This window comes from Vicia villosa, unplaced genomic scaffold, assembly GCF_029867415.1.
Source record: "Vicia villosa cultivar HV-30 ecotype Madison, WI unplaced genomic scaffold, Vvil1.0 ctg.000761F_1_1_2_unsc, whole genome shotgun sequence".
NCBI classification, from domain to species: Eukaryota; Viridiplantae; Streptophyta; class Magnoliopsida; order Fabales; family Fabaceae; genus Vicia; species Vicia villosa.
The window spans coordinates 1-23,755 of NW_026705341.1; the positions used below are offsets into that span (position 1 = coordinate 1).

Genomic DNA, 23,755 nt, shown 5'->3' on the forward strand with positions numbered 1-23,755 from the left:
TATTTTTAGGATTATTGATTGATTATCTCAGATAAGCTTTTCTTGTCTGTTCTATTATATATTAGCCTATTAGGCAGTATTTTGTTATTGTGATAGAGAAAATAGTGGTTCATTCATTCAACTGGAAACCCTCAATTTAGTTCTTAAAAGATTAGCAAGATCAAGTTAGTCTTCTAATGACATGAATGACATTGGATTGCTGATAGATTAAAAGTTCAGCTGTTAACACAATGACACTGTCAAATGATTTTGTTTTCTAAACAACACTCGGTTGATGTTCATATACCTAGACCTAACCCTTGGATTTGTTCTGTGTAGTACAGCTGCGGATTTTTACTTTTTTAGATAGGGCTTGTCATATACATATACTGAACATAATAGAATATTTTGTTTTGTTCTCTTTGATCCACACTTCACAACAATCCATTTAGTGGAATTAAAACATAGCACTTTTAAACGCGGTTTCTGACTTTTTGTTTAAGAAATAAAATTCACTTTACCGTGATTGTCCCGAGATGGAAACGGAGATACGGAAGCCTTGTGGGAAACGTGAAATTCACTTTACCGTGATTGTCCCGAGATGGAAATGGAGATATGGATGCCTTGTGGGAAACGTGAAATTCACTTTACCGTGAATGTCCCGAGATGGAAATGGAGATATGGATGCCTTGTGGGAAACGTGAAATTCACTTTACCGTGAATGTCCCGAGATAGAAATGGAGATATGGATGCCTTGTGGGAAACGTGAAATTCACACAGTGTGATTGTCCCGAGATGGAAATGGAGATAGGGATGCCTTGTGGGAAACGTGAAATTCACTTTACCGTGATTGTCCCGAGATGGAAATGGAGATATGGATGCCATGTGGGAAATGTGAAACTCACTTTACCGTGAATGTCCCGAGTTGGAAATGGAGATATGGATGCCTTGTGGGATATGTGTTGAGTGTTGTGGGGACGAAATAAAGTTAACCAATGACTTTTTATTTTAGAAATGAAATTCACTTTACCGTGAATGTCCTGAGATTGAAATGGAGATATGGATGCCTTGTGGGAAATGTGTTGAGTACTATGGGGACAATATAAAGTTAACCGATGACCTTTTGTTTAAGAAATGAAATTCACTTTACCGTGAATGTCCCGAGATGGAAATGGAGATATGGATGCCTTGTGGGAAATGTGTTGAGTGCTGTCGGGAGGAAATAGAGTTAACCGATGAGAACTCCTATAAATGCGGTGGTAGTTATTTTGTTCGAGGATAGGATTTGGAAAGTGATTTATGATAAATGAAAGTTTGCGTCTTGTGTGATATGATGAATATAAGAACAACTCTATTGCTGAAAGTGCGTCACAATGAGAATAAAAGAGTGTTGGAGGAAGAGATGGATTATTTTGGTGAAAATGAAAGGAAAATATGTCATTACATAGTGGTCATTGGCCCTAGACAGAGTCTAATGGTAAAGGAGGATCTAGTTAGCAAAGATGTTGATATTTCCCAAATTATTATTCAATAATTTTTTAGTCTTTATTCATGTCAAAATACAGATCTCTCCATTGTGTCGGTATATTCCATAGGGTTATTTCTTAATACATCTCTTGGGATGGATTGTTGATTACATTTTCAGAATATTGTATAATATCATTTCATTTACTAGGAATATTTTTAGGATTATTGATTGATTATCTCAGATAAGCTTTTCTTGTCTGTTCTATTATATATTAGCCTATTAGGCAGTATTTTGTTATTGTGATAGAGAAAATAGTGGTTCATTCATTCAACTGGAAACCCTCAATTTAGTTCTTAAAAGATTAGCAAGATCAAGTTAGTCTTCTAATGACATGAATGACATTGGATTGCTGATAGATTAAAAGTTCAGCTGTTAACACAATGACACTGTCAAATGATTTTGTTTTCTAAACAACACTCGGTTGATGTTCATATACCTAGACCTAACCCTTGGATTTGTTCTGTGTAGTACAGCTGCGGATTTTTACTTTTTTAGATAGGGCTTGTCATATACATATACTGAACATAATAGAATATTTTGTTTTGTTCTCTTTGATCCACACTTCACAACAATCCATTTAGTGGAATTAAAACATAGCACTTTTAAACGCGGTTTCTGACTTTTTGTTTAAGAAATAAAATTCACTTTACCGTGATTGTCCCGAGATGGAAACGGAGATACGGAAGCCTTGTGGGAAACGTGAAATTCACTTTACCGTGATTGTCCCGAGATGGAAATGGAGATATGGATGCCTTGTGGGAAACGTGAAATTCACTTTACCGTGAATGTCCCGAGATGGAAATGGAGATATGGATGCCTTGTGGGAAACGTGAAATTCACTTTACCGTGAATGTCCCGAGATAGAAATGGAGATATGGATGCCTTGTGGGAAACGTGAAATTCACACAGTGTGATTGTCCCGAGATGGAAATGGAGATAGGGATGCCTTGTGGGAAACGTGAAATTCACTTTACCGTGATTGTCCCGAGATGGAAATGGAGATATGGATGCCATGTGGGAAATGTGAAACTCACTTTACCGTGAATGTCCCGAGTTGGAAATGGAGATATGGATGCCTTGTGGGATATGTGTTGAGTGTTGTGGGGACGAAATAAAGTTAACCAATGACTTTTTATTTTAGAAATGAAATTCACTTTACCGTGAATGTCCTGAGATTGAAATGGAGATATGGATGCCTTGTGGGAAATGTGTTGAGTACTATGGGGACAATATAAAGTTAACCGATGACCTTTTGTTTAAGAAATGAAATTCACTTTACCGTGAATGTCCCGAGATGGAAATGGAGATATGGATGCCTTGTGGGAAATGTGTTGAGTGCTGTCGGGAGGAAATAGAGTTAACCGATGAGAACTCCTATAAATGCGGTGGTAGTTATTTTGTTCGAGGATAGGATTTGGAAAGTGATTTATGATAAATGAAAGTTTGCGTCTTGTGTGATATGATGAATATAAGAACAACTCTATTGCTGAAAGTGCGTCACAATGAGAATAAAAGAGTGTTGGAGGAAGAGATGGATTATTTTGGTGAAAATGAAAGGAAAATATGTCATTACATAGTGGTCATTGGCCCTAGACAGAGTCTAATGGTAAAGGAGGATCTAGTTAGCAAAGATGTTGATATTTCCCAAATTATTATTCAATAATTTTTTAGTCTTTATTCATGTCAAAATACAGATCTCTCCATTGTGTCGGTATATTCCATAGGGTTATTTCTTAATACATCTCTTGGGATGGATTGTTGATTACATTTTCAGAATATTGTATAATATCATTTCATTTACTAGGAATATTTTTAGGATTATTGATTGATTATCTCAGATAAGCTTTTCTTGTCTGTTCTATTATATATTAGCCTATTAGGCAGTATTTTGTTATTGTGATAGAGAAAATAGTGGTTCATTCATTCAACTGGAAACCCTCAATTTAGTTCTTAAAAGATTAGCAAGATCAAGTTAGTCTTCTAATGACATGAATGACATTGGATTGCTGATAGATTAAAAGTTCAGCTGTTAACACAATGACACTGTCAAATGATTTTGTTTTCTAAACAACACTCGGTTGATGTTCATATACCTAGACCTAACCCTTGGATTTGTTCTGTGTAGTACAGCTGCGGATTTTTACTTTTTTAGATAGGGCTTGTCATATACATATACTGAACATAATAGAATATTTTGTTTTGTTCTCTTTGATCCACACTTCACAACAATCCATTTAGTGGAATTAAAACATAGCACTTTTAAACGCGGTTTCTGACTTTTTGTTTAAGAAATAAAATTCACTTTACCGTGATTGTCCCGAGATGGAAATGGAGATACGGAAGCCTTGTGGGAAACGTGAAATTCACTTTACCGTGATTGTCCCGAGATGGAAATGGAGATATGGATGCCTTGTGGGAAACGTGAAATTCACTTTACCGTGAATGTCCCGAGATGGAAATGGAGATATGGATGCCTTGTGGGAAACGTGAAATTCACTTTACCGTGAATGTCCCGAGATAGAAATGGAGATATGGATGCCTTGTGGGAAACGTGAAATTCACACAGTGTGATTGTCCCGAGATGGAAATGGAGATAGGGATGCCTTGTGGGAAACGTGAAATTCACTTTACCGTGATTGTCCCGAGATGGAAATGGAGATATGGATGCCATGTGGGAAATGTGAAACTCACTTTACCGTGAATGTCCCGAGTTGGAAATGGAGATATGGATGCCTTGTGGGATATGTGTTGAGTGTTGTGGGGACGAAATAAAGTTAACCAATGACTTTTTATTTTAGAAATGAAATTCACTTTACCGTGAATGTCCTGAGATTGAAATGGAGATATGGATGCCTTGTGGGAAATGTGTTGAGTACTATGGGGACAATATAAAGTTAACCGATGACCTTTTGTTTAAGAAATGAAATTCACTTTACCGTGAATGTCCCGAGATGGAAATGGAGATATGGATGCCTTGTGGGAAATGTGTTGAGTGCTGTCGGGAGGAAATAGAGTTAACCGATGAGAACTCCTATAAATGCGGTGGTAGTTATTTTGTTCGAGGATAGGATTTGGAAAGTGATTTATGATAAATGAAAGTTTGCGTCTTGTGTGATATGATGAATATAAGAACAACTCTATTGCTGAAAGTGCGTCACAATGAGAATAAAAGAGTGTTGGAGGAAGAGATGGATTATTTTGGTGAAAATGAAAGGAAAATATGTCATTACATAGTGGTCATTGGCCCTAGACAGAGTCTAATGGTAAAGGAGGATCTAGTTAGCAAAGATGTTGATATTTCCCAAATTATTATTCAATAATTTTTTAGTCTTTATTCATGTCAAAATACAGATCTCTCCATTGTGTCGGTATATTCCATAGGGTTATTTCTTAATACATCTCTTGGGATGGATTGTTGATTACATTTTCAGAATATTGTATAATATCATTTCATTTACTAGGAATATTTTTAGGATTATTGATTGATTATCTCAGATAAGCTTTTCTTGTCTGTTCTATTATATATTAGCCTATTAGGCAGTATTTTGTTATTGTGATAGAGAAAATAGTGGTTCATTCATTCAACTGGAAACCCTCAATTTAGTTCTTAAAAGATTAGCAAGATCAAGTTAGTCTTCTAATGACATGAATGACATTGGATTGCTGATAGATTAAAAGTTCAGCTGTTAACACAATGACACTGTCAAATGATTTTGTTTTCTAAACAACACTCGGTTGATGTTCATATACCTAGACCTAACCCTTGGATTTGTTCTGTGTAGTACAGCTGCGGATTTTTACTTTTTTAGATAGGGCTTGTCATATACATATACTGAACATAATAGAATATTTTGTTTTGTTCTCTTTGATCCACACTTCACAACAATCCATTTAGTGGAATTAAAACATAGCACTTTTAAACGCGGTTTCTGACTTTTTGTTTAAGAAATAAAATTCACTTTACCGTGATTGTCCCGAGATGGAAATGGAGATACGGAAGCCTTGTGGGAAACGTGAAATTCACTTTACCGTGATTGTCCCGAGATGGAAATGGAGATATGGATGCCTTGTGGGAAACGTGAAATTCACTTTACCGTGAATGTCCCGAGATGGAAATGGAGATATGGATGCCTTGTGGGAAACGTGAAATTCACTTTACCGTGAATGTCCCGAGATAGAAATGGAGATATGGATGCCTTGTGGGAAACGTGAAATTCACACAGTGTGATTGTCCCGAGATGGAAATGGAGATATGGATGCCTTGTGGGAAACGTGAAATTCACTTTACCGTGATTGTCCCGAGATGGAAATGGAGATATGGATGCTATGTGGGAAATGTGAAACTCACTTTACCGTGAATGTCCCGAGATGGAAATGGAGATATGGATGCCTTGTGGGATATGTGTTGAGTGTTGTGGGGACGAAATAAAGTTACCAATGACTTTTTGTTTTAGAAATGAAATTCACTTTACCGTGAATGTCTCGAGATTGAAATGGAGATATGGATGCCTTGTGGGGAATGTGTTGAGTACTATGGGGACAATATAAAGTTAGCCGATGACCTTTTGTTTAAGAAATGAAATTCACTTTACCGTGAATGGCCCGAGATGGAAATGGAGATATGGATGCCTTGTGGGAAATGTGTTGAGTGCTGTCGGGACGAAATAGAGTTAACCGATGAGAACTCCTATAAAAGCGGCTGTGGTTTTTTTGTTTGAGGATAGGATTTGGAAAGTGATTTATGATAAATGAAAGTTCGCGTCTTGTATGATTATGATGAATAAAAGAACAACTCTTGTGCTAAAAGTGGCATGATTCAGATATTGGAATAAGAATTCTTTGAAAAAGTATGTGAGAATGAGAATCAAAGAATGTTGGAGGGAGACAAGGATTATTTTGGTGGAAATGGAAATGAAAGATGTCATTACATGGTGGTGTGTGGCCCTAAATAGTCTAATGGAAAAGGAGAACTTATTCAGCAAAGATACTGATATTTGAAATAATAATTATTCAATAATTTTTTAGTCTTTATTCATGTTGAAGTACTGATCTCTCCATTGTGTCGGTATATTCCATAGGGTTATTTCTTAATACATCTCTGGAATGGATTGCTTATTACGTTTTCAAAATATTGGATATTATCATTTCATTTCCTAAGAATTTTTTAGTATTATTGATTGATATACGTAGACAGAACATAGTAGAATGTTTTGTTTTGTTCTCTTTGATCCATACCTCACCGATCCATTTAGTGGAATCTATTTTATAGTATAAAACATAAAAAAATAGACGTTCCAGCCTTGTTTAACACGTATCAAATGCTACCTTAATGTTTTCATCGAGCTGGACCTTGGACAGTTTTCTCAGATTTACTCATATCGAATTTGGTTTCTCCATGTTGGATTTGTACTTCTCACCGTCAAATTTCTCTGGGGCAATGATAGAAAGGTTTGGAATTGTTAACAATTTTGTTCTTTCTTCTGGCAAGGTTTCTATTATTTCTCATTTATGTTGGTTTTTCACTAATTGGTTCTTTTGTGTGATTAACACAAGATTGAGATTACAATCTCGTGTTGTACAAAACCAGGGTCGAGATTGAAAAAAACACAGGTATTCATAAAATTAATATTATTTTAAATGTCTCTTTTAATCAAACCTAATTTTGATTTTCCATTTTTATTTTTATAAGAGAGATCTTGTTAGAATGCTAATCTTCTGGCTAGTTTTCTATTATCTTTCACTTGATCTTATATTTTTCAGCAATCTATTCTATTGTAGAATGACCGTGACATTGGGATTATGACTGAAGTCTCATGTGGTACAAAACCAATGTGGAAGTTGAGAAGAGAAAAGGTAGTCATAAAAATGATATTTATTTAAATGTCTCTTCAGATCTAACCTAATTTTGATTTATAATTTGTATTTCTTATAAGAGGCTTCTTGTTACAATGCTAATAAAAATTTGTCGTTCCTGTTGGTACCAAGGGCTTGCAATATGTTAAATTTAGTAATCTTTGTTTAAAGCATTTGTATTGTGCAGAAAATGCTACTACGGATGGAAAAATCTAGGAAACAATATGTTATGATGATTGAGGTATTGTTTTTCCTTTCAGTAGTAACTATAGTTATATTAACCTTAATATCATTGTTGATAAGATTTATCTTATATCAATGGGTACTTATACTGAAAATTTAGTTGGTTTTTATTGTTTCGAGTACAAATAGTTCAGTCATAGTGATCACTTAATAATATTTATATCTATAATAATTCTATCTGATCATTTGCACATATGACAATTTATATTCTTGCCAATAGACTTTACAATATCAATTTTAATAGATTATTGGCATTAAGGAGTTCGGACCCGACTGGGCGGTCTTTGACCCGTTACGGACCGGCAACGGTTTTCAGCGGACCGGTGAGAAAGTGGAAAAAGAAATGGGTTCACGTTTCACCTTCTTCCGCTTCTTCTAATTCCAACAACAACACCAATCACAATCACGGTTCTTCTAACAATGGTAATAATAACGGTTCTCATCTTCTTCTTTATAAGTGGACCCATATTACTCAAAAGCCAGAACACCGACAATAATGGAACTAATGGGAAAGTTAAGGACGCGCAGATTGAATCGGTGGAAGAGCCTCCCCGGAGGAAATTTAAATATGTTCCGGTAATTTCTTTACGATGCAATTCTTTTGTTTTCTTGATTGGTTTAAGGTTTTATTGGATGAAGATGAATTGATGCTGATTGTTTTTTGCGTTTATGTTAATTGTTGCACTTCTGAAAAAAAAAACGTGTCTTTGTCGGATACGGAAGCAACACTACACTTGTGATTAAGTTCAATGGTATTATGTCTGGTGTCCGAGATAGCAATCTTAAATTTGATTTGATAATTTTTATATTTGAGTGTTGGTAAGATAGCAAAATCCCTTTTTGCGGTTTTCTGAATTGCACAAGTATAGGAACCAATTAATTATCTGCTTAACTTTTCAGTATTGCTTGGGCTATAACTTATAAGTTGGTTTACAGTTTAGCGAAACTTGAATCAGGAACGCGATTTATGACTTTTTGTTTAATAAATGAAATTCACTTTACCGTGAATGTCCCGTCCCGATATGGAAATGGAGATATGGATGCCTTGTGGGAAATGTGAAATTCACTTTACAGTGTGAATGTCCCGATATGGAAATGGAGATATGGATGCCTTGTGGGAAATGTGAAATTCACTTTACAGTGTGATTGTCCCGAGATGGAAATGGAGATATGGATGCCTTGTGGGAAACGTGAAATTCACTTTACCGTGAATGTCCCGGGATGGAAATGGAGATATGGATGCCTTGTGGGAAACGTGAAATTCACTTTACCGTATGATTTGTCCCGAGATGGAAATGGAGATATGGATACCTTGTGGGAAACGTGAAATTCACCTTAGAGTGATTGTCCCGAGAAGGAAATGGAGATATGGATGCCTTGTGGGAAATGTGTTAAATACTGTGAGGACGAAATAACGTTAACGGATGATTTTTTGTTTAAGAAATGAAATTCACTTTACCGTGAATGTCCCGAGATGAAAATGAAGATATGAATGCCTTGTGAGAAAACGTAAAATTCACTTTACCGTGATTGTCCAGAGATTGAAATGGAGATATGGATGCCTTGTGGGAAACGTGAAATTCACTTTACCGTGTGATTGTACCGAGATGGAAATGGAGATATGGATGCCTTGTGGGAAACGTGAAATTCACTTTACCCTTAATGTACCGAGATGGAAATGGAGATATGGATGCTTTGTGGGAAATATGTTGAGTGCTGTGGGGATGAAATATAAATTTAACCGATGCCTTTTTGTTTAAGAAATGAAATTCACTTTACCGTGAATGTCCCGAGATGGAAATGGGATATGGATGCCTTGTCGGAAATGTGTTGAGTGAAGTGGGGACGAAATATAGTTAACCAATGACTTTTTGTTTAAGAAATGAAATTCACTTTACCGTGAATGTCCCGAGATGGAAATGGAGATATGGAAGCCTTGTGGGAAACGTGAAATTCACTTTATCGTGAATGTCCCATGATGGAAATGGAGATATGGATGCCTTGTGGGAAACGTGAAATTCACTTTACCGTGATTGCCCCGAGATGGAAATGGATATATGGATGCCTTGTGGGAAACGTGAAATTCACTTTACCGTGAATGTCCCGAGATGGAAATGGAGATATGGATGCCTTGTGAGAAACGTGAAATTCACTTTAATGTGTGATTGTCCTGAGATGGAAATGGAGATATGGATGCCCTTTGGGAAACGTGAAATTCACTTTACCATGATTTTCCCGAGATGGAAATGGAGATATGGATGCCCTTTGGGAAACGAGAAATTCACTTTACCATGAATAACCCGAGATGGAAATGGAGATATGGATGCCTTGTGGGAAATGTATTGAGTGTTGTGGGAACGAAATAAAGTTAACCGATGACTTTTTGTTTAAGAAATGAAATTCACTTTACTGTGAACGTCTCGATATTGAAATGGAGATATTTATGCCTTGTGGGAAATGTGTTGAGTACTGTGGGGACAAAATAAAGTTAACCGATGACTTTTTGTTTAAGAAATGAAATTCACTTTACCGTGAATGTCCCAAGATGGAAATGGAAATATGGATGCCTTGTGGGAAATGTGTTGAGTGCCGTGGGGACAAATTAAAGTTAACCGATGACTTTTTGTGTAAGAAATGAAATTCACTTTATTGTGAATGTCCCGAGATGGAAATGCAGATATGGATGCCTTGTGGGAAATGTGTTTAGTGCTGTGGGGACGAAATAAAGTTAAACGATGACTTTTTGTTTAAGAAATGAAATTAACTTTACCGTGAATGTCCCGAAATGGAAATGGAGATATGGAAGCCTTGTGGGAATTGTGTTGAGTGCTGTGGGGACGAAATAAAGTTAATCGTTTCCTTTTTCATTAAAAATTGTAATTCACTTTACCGTGAATGTCCCGAGATGGAAATGGAGATATGGATGCCTTTTGTGGGAAAGGTTTTTAGTGCCGTGGGGACGAAATAAAGGTGACTAATGAAAATTCCTATAAAAGCGGTGGTAGTTTTTTTGTTTGAGGATAGGATTTGGAAAATAATTTATGGTAAACGAAAGTTTGCACCTTGTATGATGCATAAAATTATAAATCTATTGCTGAAAGGTGCATGATTCAGATATTGGAATAAGAAAATTACAAATCTATTACTGAAAGTGGCATGATTAGAATATTGGAATAAGAATTCTATGAAAAAGTACGTCAGAATGAGAATCAAAGACCGTTGGATGGAGACATGGATTATTTTGGTGAAAATGAAAAGGAAAGATGTCATTACATAGTGGTCTGTGGCCCTAGACATAGTCAAATGGTAAAGGAGGATCTAGTCAGCAAAGATACTGATATTTGCCAAATTATTATTCAATAATTTTTTAGTCTTTATTCATGTCAAAATAGTGATCTCTCCATTCTGTCGGTATATTCCATAGGTTATTTCTTAATACATCTTTAGGATGGATTGCTGATTACATTTTAGGATGCTACCTTAGCGTTCCCTTGGGTAAATCACACTTATGTTGGAAATGGCTTGTGCAACCTTCAATGGTGTTTATTTCCCATATTGTTGGCCATCAAGTGTAATCAGTATTGTCGATGGCAGATGGCTGAGCCAAAACCCGGCATACCGGCCACTTTGCAGGGTCGTTATAGCGGATAATGGCGGAAAAAAGTGCAATATGACTGATTTTACCATTGTGGTGAGCCTGCAAACCGCCATGTATATCCACCAAAGAGGCCATGGCCCCTCTATGTGCTATTTGATAACACTGGGTGGAGTCTACTAATTAGAGCTATAACCATCCATGGTTGTCAATGTTTGTATCATATTACTTTATAATAGTAGGTATCAAACTTGAGTTAACTCAAAAAGTTGCTTTTGTAGTAGACTTGGATAGACGCGCATAGAGTCCCCAGTATGAGTACCAATTGTACAATACAATGTTAGTAGCAGTGTTTTTTAAAAACCCTAAGATAAGAGCAACAGTTGAATGATATGTGACTGCAGTAGTAACCTAGTTATAGCACGACTCCACAGATGCATTTAGAATCTCAATGTGAACTTATCTATTAACAAGGGGAACGTTGTGTCGAGTCTCAACGTTGCAGCTTTTGCAAGTCTGCAATGAATCAATGCGCCAACAAGGTGAGTGATTCTAACTCTGATGAGCTGATTCCAGCTTTGACGAGGAGACCCAGTCCCACGCAGTGTTATCAAACAACGGCGTGATGGCCGCTATGGCAGACGAAAGGCTACGATGGTGCGAATAGGGGAGAGGAGGACGAAAGGCTATTATGCCGGCGATGTCGGATTCGTAAGGAACGTGTGGTGGTTTATGCAATTTGAAGGTGATGTTTTTATACCTTCACTCCATTTTGCTTCTAATATGTTATGTTCTTTCTCTTCATCCTTTATGCGATAATCTGCGACATCGATTTACCAATTATTTTGATATTTGTAACCGATGATATGCTATCAACAATATCCATATCTGGTTTTTCACTGATTTTTCAGATCTGCGACATTGATTTACCAATTGTGAATTTTGATTTGAGAATTTAATTTGCATTTGTGTGATTTGTTAGATTGGTGATTTTTTATTTTTGTACGTGCGATTTTTGGTTTCAAATGTGTTTCAATTCATGTGTTACTTGAACCACTCTTATTTGTTTGTTTGTTTTTGTTGTAGATATATATTGTAGATATGGGCATTTGATGTTACAACCGATATTCTGAAGCTTACAATCCAACCGTCGAGGATCGTTATGATGTAAATGTTGTTGATTCAGGCATTTTATGTAGTTTACAGGCCAGGGGAATTTATGTTACTGTCCACATTCCTTAGTGTTGTTAATGAAGAGTTTTTTGACACACTTTCTTCTAATATTCTGCAGATGCGATACGATCAACTTAGAAGCATTGCTGGTCGTATACATATTGTGGTTGGAGGGAGGTTCAAGGGGAAAGGCTGCAGTCCGCGTTTAGTATTCTACTAGACATATTGTGAAGGATATTGAGCATGTGCAGTAACTGTTCATTTATTTCGTCGCAGACGGAGTTAAGTCGGTCTATCGAACGAGCTGCCAAGATGAGGTACACATGGAAATAAATAATCAGGTACACATGGAATATCTATTATGAAAAGCTTATGACCTTGGCAGTAGTTTCTAGTTTCTTGAAATATTATTCCAAACTAGAGAGACGGGAAACTCGATGATATCTTAAGATGTTCTACATTCTTAAGTTCCATGATTTGGTAAGTGATATCACAATTTACATTTGCTCCCTGTTGGAATACTATGATATGTGATTATAAATTTTATCATCTCTATATGCAGTACCGATATTTCAGATTATCAAGTGTAGTAGAAACAAATGATAGTTGTACATGCGATATTGTTTTTGTTTTTTAGAATTAAAATTTACTCTTCGTGAAACAAATGATTATACTTTAGCCTCTTCTTAATATGACTTACCAGGGATTTTTGATTTTGGTAGATTTCAAGGCATCAGAAGCAGTGAAAATATTTTATTTGGGTAGGGAGCTTGAAGATCCCATATCACTTGTTGCACAAAATGTTCAGCCAAACTCCTTGTTACATCTTGTCCGTACAAAGATACATTTATGGCCTAGGGCACAAAGAGTTCCTGGTGAGGACAAGTCGTTGCGTCCTCCGGGAGCATTCAAGAAAAAATCTGATCTGTCTGTAAAAGATGGACATGTGTTTCTTATGGAGTGAGTGACTTAAAACTTTTGGTCTGCTACTTTGTATGTGTGCTCTTTGTTGGACCACAATTATTTTCTATTTTGCATACTTCAACGTGAAAATTCTATTTTGAAGGTTGGGAACGACCATTTATGTTACTATTGTCAAAGATACAATGCCATAGTTTGTTCTCTTCTGATTAACAAGCACCTTCTCCATAAAGCCTTCACAAGCAGTTAGCAATGCTTTTTTTCCCCTTTCTGTGTGTCTGATGCTTAACCTATTCAACGAACCTTGCTCGCACGACACTTGTTATTTTGCTCTAGTGTTTTGTCCTTTGATTGCTTTATGGAACGACATACTTTCTTATAAAGATTTGCATTGACTTTGGGTGACTAAACTCTGGAAGTATAATTTTTTGCAAATTAGCTTTCCAGCTTGTTATTCTGCTTGTAGTAATATGTAGTAATTCTGAATGCTCATACTCCCCCTTCCATTGAAATATAAATGATTTGAGATGGTTCTTTATAGTACGTAGTCCTTATGATAAAACATAAATAATTGTGAGCACTGAAATGAATATTAATTTTTTGCCTGGAATTGATAGTGAGCATGTTCCATCTTTTAGTTACTCCACCATTTAGCTCATTTATTATGTTTTCCTTAGGTATTGTGAAGAAAGGCCTTTAATTCTCGGCAATGTTGGAATGGGTGCAAGACTTTGCACATATTATCAAAAAAGTTCTCCGGAAGACCAATCTGGGTCCTTATTACGCAACACAGATAGTAGCTTGGGGCATGTTATTTCCCTGGACCCTGCAGACAAATCTCCTTTTCTTGGTGATTTAAAACCTGGTAGCAGTCAGTCATCACTCGAGACCAATATGTATAGAGCACCCATATTTACTCATAAAGTTCCTCCAACTGACTAACTGCTGGTTCGTTCGTCAAAGGGAAAGCTATCATTAAGGCGCATTGATAAAGTTAATGTTGTTGGACAGCAGGTCAGTGTATCCTAGTTAATTGTTGTTTGTAGAATTCATAATTGTCTTTTAATTATTTAATTTAACTTACTGGTAAACTGAATGAGTTTATTTTTAAGTATCATTGTTTGATATAGTGATTAAAGATGGAGTGTTTGAGCTGTCATAATATGTTGCTAATCTCCATTAGCTTTTTCTTGTTTGATATTGCCATTTGCATTCCAAATTTACGCCACTGAAAATTTGTTGGTAGATGATATATTCAATTGCTCTTTGCAGGAGCCTCTCATGGAGGTGTTCTCGCCTGGAAGTAAGAATCTGCAGACTTTCATGATGAACAGGCTATTGGTACACATGTGCCGTGAGTTCCAAGCTGCAGAGAAGCAACACTTGTCTCCATACATTCGCATTGACTACTTTCTTTCACAGTTTTCCTTCCTATCGGAAGCCTCATTTCGTAAAAGGATCAAGGAATATGCTAATTTACAGGTATTGATGGTTCACAGAGCTAATTCCATGTTAGACTATGAAGTGGATGCAAATGGAATTCCTTATTTTTTTCAAAATGATTGAGCGGAAGTTCTGCAAGATTTTGCATTGGATTTTATGTGATTTTTTACAATCTTAGTTTTAACCTTCATTATATCTTCGGTATTCCTGAATGTTTCATTCAATGTGTATTACTGCAGAGAGGCCCAAATGGACAATCCATTTTTGTTAAAAAGCGTAATTTCCGCATGTGGTCGGAGGATGAATTGAGAAAAATGGTGACACCAGAACTTGTGAGTTACATCATTTGAGATTCGGTTCCTTTGTTGATGAATAATACATCTCTTTACATTGACATGCACTGTTAACAGCATAATAGTTGCACATAAAATTCTCTTAAAAGCATGATATGATGGTTTGGAACTTGCACTGTAAAAAATATCCCATCAGTTATGCGGTTCAGAGTTGCGTACCTGATACTGTTTTCTTGGGTTGTTGAAAAAGTTTGGTTTGAAAAATTATCATGAGTTTTTATCAGTTACTCTGCCTGGTACTTTTTATATGATTTTATAAGGTTCAGGGTCTTGATGCTTCTGAAGTTGGTGTGTGCTCTGAAGGTCCTTTAATTGCTTGTCACTGTGTGTCCTAAATCTTCATGCTTATGCGTTATTGTTTGTTTTTATCAGATACGTCTATTTCTTTAATATGATTCCTTCTTTGCCTTTCTGTTTGATATCCATTGTTTTACGTTTGTGCTTTTGAAAGCATGCAAGCTGACCTCTACCGCTTAAAACATTTAGGAATAACTGAAACACATCCTAATAATATTTCATCTGCAATGAGTCGGCTTCCTGATGAAGATATAGCACTGGCTGCTGCATCACACATTGAGAGAGAACTGCAAATTACTCCATGGAACTTGAGTAGCAATTTTGCTGCCTGTACAACTCAGGTGATCTATGTTTATTTGATTTTTAGATTTGTTGGCTTCAGCTTCATCATATATCTTGCTTATCAGTTATATGTTCAAAATTTCTAAATATTAGACTTTTAAAGGTAAAGTAAATCTTGGTTTACAATTTAAAGTTAAAGGAAAAGAGAGGAAGATTTCTTTTCAAAAGAATCAGCTGCCTGTAATGAACAGTGTATTATAGATTGATCTTACTGTAAGATATAATTGTAGTATGTATATGTAATTTGTTCACAAATGAGTTGCTGACTTGTGTAGGTCCTTCATGTTTCATAGTGTGTTTACGCATTTTTTTATTTAGTTATTCTAAGACTTTCATACTTGGACTCCCATCTCAAAAAAATGTTCTTTTTTCTTTTTGACCTTCTCATTTATATTATGCTACTTCGAAAATTGAGTGAAAAAAATAACATTTCACACAATTTATGAAATTAGATTCCTGTAGCAAAATAATTCATGCATCCATTATTTTTCGTGATAATTTTCTTTTATGGATAGAATTTAAACAAAAGTTATATTTTTAGAAGATAGGGTTTATGATGAATCATATTGTCTCTATCTTTTGTTTGATATAAGGAAATTTCACTACACTGATTATTGTGTTCTCATCCTTATTTTCTCTTGACTAAATTACTTATGAAAAGTTCCTCCCTACCCCTGGGATATTCTCTTTGTCAGGGTAAGGAAAATATTGAACGGATGGAAATTACTGGAGTTGTTGATCCATCAGGCCGCGGCTTGGGTTTTAGCTATGCTAGGGCACCTCCAAAGGCACCAGTGTCTAGTGCAGTGGTGAAGAAAAAAGCAGCGGCTGGCAGGGGAGGTTCCACTGTTACCGGTACGGATGCTGATTTACGTAGATTAAGCATGGAGGCTGCACGAGGGGTGTGTTGCATTTTAGTGGTCTTCTCTGAACTGTATGTGATTAACTATAACTGTATGTGAATCATAGAGCTTCATTTTAAAGATGGTTTTCTTTTCTAGCATTTTGTATCATTTCTGTGAGTAAAGCTGAGATAAGTTGAGAAAAATGGAATAAAAAATTAATGACGCAAAGTGTTTTAATCTGTAATTTATATTAATAACAACAAAAAAGGGTGTCTAAAAGCAGAAGTGGAAAATTGATTTTCATTGATGCCTAGTAAACAAGTTCATTTGCTTAAATAGGCAAGCGCCTTTATGGATTTTGTTCATTACCTTGTCCTTTTTCTTTAACTTGGGACTGCACATGATTATGAAATATGATCGTTTTGCTTATCTTCAATTTCACAATTTTCCCTTCCTGCACAGATTTTGGTCCATATATTAATTGCTTTTGTTTTCTCACATATAAATAGGTAGCAAACAAGTTTTCTAGATATAAATGCTCCAAAACAAAGGAATATATCACCATTGCACTGCTTTATATGTCTAGTTGGCTTCTGATAGCTTGAAACATGGAGGGATAACATAGCATATTTGATCCATATGGATGGATGCATGTTTTTAATTTCTGACATGTTCTTATTCCAGGTACTTCTTAAATTCAATGTTCCCGAGGAAGTCATTGCAAAACAAACCAGATGGCATCGCATTGCTATGATACGCAAACTTTCAAGTGAGCAGGCTGCGTCTGGGGTTAAGGTTGATCCAACAACTATAGGAAAATATGCCCGTGGTCAGCGAATGTCCTTTCTTCAGTTACAGCAGCAGACCAGAGAGAAGTGCCAGGAGATTTGGAATAGGCAAGTTCAGAGTTTGTCAGCTTTAAATGGTGATGATAATGAGAGTGATTCAGAAGGAAATAGTGATCTAGATTCTTTTGCTGGGGATCTGGAAAATTTGCTTAATGCTGAGGAATTTGAAGAGGGAGAAGAAGGTACTAATGACCTAAAACGTGATAAGGGAGACAGTGTTAAGGGTCTTAAAATGAGAAGACGCACAACCTTGGCTCAGGCAGAGGAGGAAATAGAAGATGAAGCAGTTGAGGCCACTGAATTATGCAGGCTGCTTATGGATGATATGATTTCTTATTGATTATTGAAATATTATTCCATACCTTTATCAGTACTTAATGTGATCTTTGTGTTGTTCTAATGAAGTGACCAGATTTTGTTAATTGAATCACTTTTTGAAATGAACATGGATGCTGCTTGTATATTTGACTATTTTTGGCAATGTTATATTCAGATGATGGAGCTTACCGGAAAAAAAAGAAGAATGCCAGGGTTATGGTGGATGCAAGAAGATTGATATCGAAACTACAACCAAAATTTGTCTTTGACAGCACTGAACAAGTAAAGCTAACAAATACAACATTGCAATTTGATGGAACTAATCATTTTAAGGAGGATGCAATTACAGATCATAGGGAGGTAAGGCAAAAATTTGTTTAGTCACATTCTCATGTCAGTGTGCATCTTCTCCTTTGGTGCACTTATTTCACAATTTGTAATTTGTATGAAGATTAGATCATAAATTATCATGTAAACAATGAAATTTGCTACTGTTGAAGCCTAATTCTTTTACTATGTATGTTTTTGGCAGGATGATAAATTTTCTGCTAAGAAAAGCAAATCAGTTAAGGTCAATAAAGCAAAGAAGAGTGACATTTCACCTATTAGTGTATCAAATAAAAAAATCAAACTAAATATGGGAGAAGGAATCAAGGTAAGCAGGTGACATTTATGTGTTTCATTATTCTCTTTTCTCTATATAGAAAAACCCTTTTAAAAGGCACACCAAAGCTTTCTATTTAACGATGCTTGCTGATGAAGATGATTTGGCATCTATTCCTGTATCAAAGCATTGATTTTAATTTTCTGCAAATAATTATAAATACATACATGGAATAATTTATTAAAATTGATCATTTACGTCAAGAATTTGACTAACGCTTCGATTCTTCACCAGGTATTGTGTTGGTATTCATCGAGGGGGAGACATATAATTATTAACTTGCTTAGTTTGAATGACTAATTAGTGAAGTTTGATTTTCCAATTGATTTGGTTCCTATTGCTAACTCTGTTGCACTTTTGAAGCTGTGTGTCTGTATAAAGGAACAAGAGTGAGATATTGGCCAATATGATACCCATCAGCAGGTAGAGATGTTAACAACGAGTCAGAATTTGTGGAATCTGTGGATATTGGCCAAAAAGATATCCTTATGTATTTGCATCACCATTAACAAATATGTTTCTTTTTGTATGTTTAAAGAGCTATAACAGTGCAGCTGATTCTCTAGCAAACTAGGCTATTGATGTCGGAGGTTGGACCTCGTAAATTTTCACAGTTCTCTATAGGTTTAATTAAAGTTTGATTCTTTGATTTTATGATTATTGAGAACTGTGTCTAATTTTTTATTTTAATTGACATATCTCCATTTAGATATGTAACTCTTTGAAACAATACTGAGAACATTTTCTTTTGTAGATAACATTTTCTTTTGTAGATAGTCAAGTTAAAGAAGAAAGTCTTTGTTAATGATCATCTGACAGCATGTCACTATAAAAAACTACTCGCAATTATGCTAAATTTCATGTTGAGGTATTCCCTACCAATTGAGCATACTGAGATTTTTACATTTAACACTTTGTAGTTTGTATCAAAGGTTGAGATTTTTACATATAACACTTTGTAGTTTGTATCAAAGGTTGAATGTTGTTGACAATATTATAAACTTTGAACATACCTCCATGTGTAGACGTTCACCATTAGCAGTTTATAGACATAAAAGATAGTGCTGCAATGTTTGGATTATGTGCATATTGATGTTTATGTTATGACTACAAAAAGAAATTTCCTTTTGATACATTATATTCTTCTTAGTGATTTGGGCGGCATGGTAAACGATCCGATTGATTGTAACTAATACATGAAAAGGTCTGCAGAGTTTTTGAATGGTGAGACTTGCTTCTCTTTTCTAAAACAGTGGCTGCAGCTATTTACCTCAGGTATTTAGATTTTGAATAGGGTCTCTAGCTTTTACTATTTACATACGTGGACAAGCATGTTTAATGTTGTTAGAATATTATATCTTGGTTACGTATAATATTAATCACATGCTTTTGGTATGTTGTGTATTTTGTTTAGGATGATTTGTGTGAGTTCATTTCACTCATAACCCCGTGATGTACCGAAGAGAAAACAGACAACACTATAGCTCGGCATTCAAATCACACAATAAAGGCAGAATCAGAGGACCGTCGCCGCGAATCTGATCACAATACTGAAACAGTGTCATCACCATCCTCGAAAGATAAGTGTTTTTTCATAAAGTCGCGATAATGATCATCTTATAATTGATTTTTAATTCAATACTAGGCATAATCATGTTGTGAATAATGTTTTATGTATCTGAGAAAGCAATTTACAGCATACTGCTAAATTGAATGTCAACGCATGTGAAACCAAAAAGCGCAGCTGCTCGACTAGATGTGTGCTTACTTATGATTTGGTTCTGTGTTTTTACAAATCGCGGGGTCGTCGTGACCATTGAAAGATAAGTATTTTACATGTTATATGGATCAATCATGATCAAATATTGTTTGTTTATATACACTTATTGTTATGATAATCACACTAAAATTAGTCAGAAATTGGTATGGATGGTTTTTGATTTAAAAACCTATGGATTATGTCCAGTATTGCATTGCATGGTTCATATTTCTATTATGAATGCATACTTTGAATCAGTAATGAATTTTTTTTCATTATCTATTCGACACAGTACCAACATGGTTTCTATTCTTGAAAAGGATATTGTATGATATCTTGTGGTTATTGTCAAGTTTGGCTACTTAGTGTGGTTATACTACGACATTGGGTGCATTAAATAGTTTGGTTCAAAGTGGATGATCCTAAACTAAATATGTTTGAACATTATCTTTGGGAATTGTGGATATTTAGTAGGACATGTATAAAGATTGCACCCACGCTGCAAATTGATAATTTAAAGTTATTCTTTATATAGTTTAAAAGGATATGATTTTAAATATAGAAATATCTTGAAAATTGCTCTTCTTAATTTATTATCTTAGTTCATTTTTCTTTTTATTTTATAACATTTTAAAGAAAAAACTTAAAAAATAGATGTTCCAGCATGTATAACACTTATCAAATGCTACTTTAGCGTTCCCTTCGATAAATCACACTTATGTTGGAAATGGCTTGTGCAACCTTGAATAGTGTTTATTTCCCCACATTGTTGGCCATCAAGTGGAATCAATGTTGTTGATGGCAGATGGCGGTCCATGGCGGAGCCAAAATCCCGGCATATCGGCCACTTTGCGGCGCCGTTATAGCAGATTATGGCAGAAAAGCCTGCAATATCTGGCCGATGTTTACCATTGCGGTGAGACTACAAAATGCCATGTATATCCACCATAGCGGCCATGGCGCTGCTATTTGCTATTTAATAACACTGGGTGGAATCTACTGCTTAGAGCTATAGTCATCCATGGTTGTCAATTTCTGAATCATATTACTTTGCAATAGTAGGCATCAAAGTTGAGTTAACTCAAAAAATTGCTTTTGTAATAGACTTGGATAGACGAGCATAGTCTTCAGTATGAGTACAAATTGTACAATACAATTGCAGTGGCAGTGTTTTTTTTTTAAAAATCTAAGATAAGAACAACAGTTGAATGATATGTGGTTGAGCTATAGCCTAGTTATAGCACTTGACTCCATAGATGCATTTAGCATCTCAATGTGAACTCATCTATAAACAAGGGAACTTTGTTGTGTCCGAGTCTCAACCTTGCAGCTTTTGGATTTGCAGGGTTTTATGGATGCCGATTGTTTTTTGTGTTTCTATTAATTGTTGCACTTTAGAAAAAAGGTGTGCCTGTGTCGGATAACGAAGAGACATTAAGTTCAATGGAGTTGTGTCTGGTGTCCGTGCTAGCCATCTTAGTTTTGTTTTGATAATTTTTATATTTGAGTGTGTTTGGTAAGATACTAAAATCCCTTTTTGGCGGCTTTCTGAATAGCCCAAGTATAGGAACCAATTAGGTATCTGTTTAACTTTGTAGTATTGCTTGGGCTATAACTTATAAGTTGGTTTACAGTTAAGCGAAACTTAAATCATAACGAGATTTATGACTTTTTGTTTAAGAAAGTGAATTCACTTTACCGTGAATGTCCCGAGATGGAAATGAAAATATGGATGCCTTGTGGGAAACGTGAAATTCACTTTACCGTGAATGTCCCGAGATGGAAATGGAGATATGGATGCCTTGTGGGAATTGTAAAATTCACTTTACCGTGTGATTGTCCCGAGATGGAAATGGAGATATGGATGCCTTGTGGGAAACGTAAAATTCACTTTACCGTGAATGTCCCGAGATGGAAATGGAGATATGGATGCCTTGTGGGAATTGTGAAATTCACTTTACCGTGTGATTGTCCCGAGATGGAAATGGAGATATGGATGCCTTGTGGAAAACGTGAAATTCACTTTACCATGTTTGTCCCGAGATGGAAATGGATATATGGATGCCTTGTGGGAAATGTGAAATTCACTTTACCGTGATTGTCCCGAGATGGAAATAGAGATATGGATGCCTTGTGGGAATCGTGAAATTCACTTTACCGTGTGATTGTCCCGAGATGAAAATGGAGATATGGATGCCTTGTGGGAAACGTGAAATTCACTTTACCGTGATTGTCCCGAGATGGAAATGGATATATGGATGCCTTGTGGGAAACGTGAAATTCACTTTATCGTGAATGTCCCATGATGGAAATGGAGATATGGATGCCTTGTGGGAAACGTGAAATTCACTTTACCGTGATTGTCCCGAGATGGAAATGGATATATGGATGCCTTTTGGGAAACGTGAAATTCACTTTACCGTGAATGTCCCGAGATGGAAATGGAGATATGGATGCCTTGTGGGAAACGTGAAATTCACTTTATGAGGGCAATCCTCACCCTACAAGCCGGTTTTGTAGGGTTGAGTTAGGCCCAACCACATTTCTTAACATTAACCAATGACTTTTTGTTAAAGAATTGAAATTCACTTTAAAGTGAATGTCCCGAGATGGAAATGGAGATATGGGTGCCTTGTGGAAAATGCGTTAAGTACTGTGGCGATGAAATAAAGTTAACCGATGACTTTTTGTTTGAGAATTGAATTTCACTTTACCGTGAATGTCCCGAGATGGAAATGGAGATATGGTTGCCTTGTGGGAAATGTGTTGAGTGCTGTGGGGACGAAGTAAAGTTAACAGACGACTTTTTGTTTAAGAAATGAAATTCACTTTACCGTGAATGTCCCGAGATGGAAGTGAAAATATGGATGCCTTGTGGGAAATGTGTTGAGTGCTATGGGGACGTAAGAAAGTTAACCGATGACTTTTTGTCTAAAAAATGAAATTCACTTTACCGTGAATGTCCCGAGATGAAAATGGGGATATGAATGCCTTGTGGAAAATGTGTTTAGTGCTTTCGGGACGAAATAGAGTTAACCGATGAGAACTCCTATGAAAGCGGTGGTGGTTTTTTTGTTCCACGATAGGATTTGGAAAGTGATTTATGATAAATGAAGGTTTGCGTCTTGTATGATATGATGAATAAAAGAACAACTCTTTTGCTAAAAGTGGCATGATTCAGATATTAGAATAAGAATTCTATGTAAAAGTACGTCTGAATGGGAATGAGAATTAAAGAGTGTTGGAGGGAGACATGGATTATTTTGGTGGAATTGGAAAGGAAAGATGTCATTACATAGTGGTTTGTGGCCCTAAACAGTCTAATGGAAAAGGAGAATTTATTCAGCACACATACTGATATTTGAAATGATTATTATTCAATAATTTTTTAGTCTTTATTCATGTCGAATTACTGATCTCTCCATTGAGGATCAGAATGGCGTTTTAACTACTTTTTAATTATATGATGCATCTTCTTTTTGTTAGTTCTAAAAATAGGGGTTTGTCAATGCTGCAATGTTGATAGGACTAAAAATTGAGTTAACACAATGACTCTGTCAAATGATTTTGTTTTCTAAACAACGATTAGTTGAT

General features: G+C 35.8%; 1 protein-coding gene across 24 annotated transcripts; it reads left to right on the top strand.

The window, feature by feature from the left end:
• Positions 1–6: 6 nt before the first annotated feature.
• LOC131631059 (transcription initiation factor TFIID subunit 1-like) lies at positions 7–23,139 on the top strand. Of its 24 annotated transcripts, none has more exons than XM_058901841.1 (20): positions 7–7,117; positions 7,286–7,360; positions 7,548–7,601; positions 7,848–8,179; positions 11,775–11,943; positions 12,285–12,365; positions 12,490–12,712; positions 13,094–13,331; positions 13,970–14,306; positions 14,565–14,774; positions 14,975–15,067; positions 15,540–15,726; positions 16,423–16,629; positions 17,257–17,706; positions 17,914–18,098; positions 18,271–18,393; positions 18,766–18,825; positions 18,941–19,026; positions 19,176–19,677; positions 19,817–23,139. In XM_058901841.1, the coding sequence occupies exons 12-15, from the start codon at positions 15,541–15,543 to the stop codon at positions 17,974–17,976; spliced, it is 906 nt and encodes a 301-aa protein (XP_058757824.1). In that variant the 5' UTR covers positions 7–7,117; positions 7,286–7,360; positions 7,548–7,601; positions 7,848–8,179; positions 11,775–11,943; positions 12,285–12,365; positions 12,490–12,712; positions 13,094–13,331; positions 13,970–14,306; positions 14,565–14,774; positions 14,975–15,067; position 15,540; the 3' UTR covers positions 17,977–18,098; positions 18,271–18,393; positions 18,766–18,825; positions 18,941–19,026; positions 19,176–19,677; positions 19,817–23,139. The 24 variants fall into 24 exon arrangements, with proteins under 24 accessions (XP_058757824.1, XP_058757820.1, XP_058757807.1 ...); XM_058901837.1 differs by having other exon boundaries at positions 18,941–18,992; XM_058901824.1 differs by having other exon boundaries at positions 18,271–19,026; positions 19,176–19,270; positions 19,553–19,677.
• The last annotated feature ends 616 nt before the right edge of the window (positions 23,140–23,755 follow it).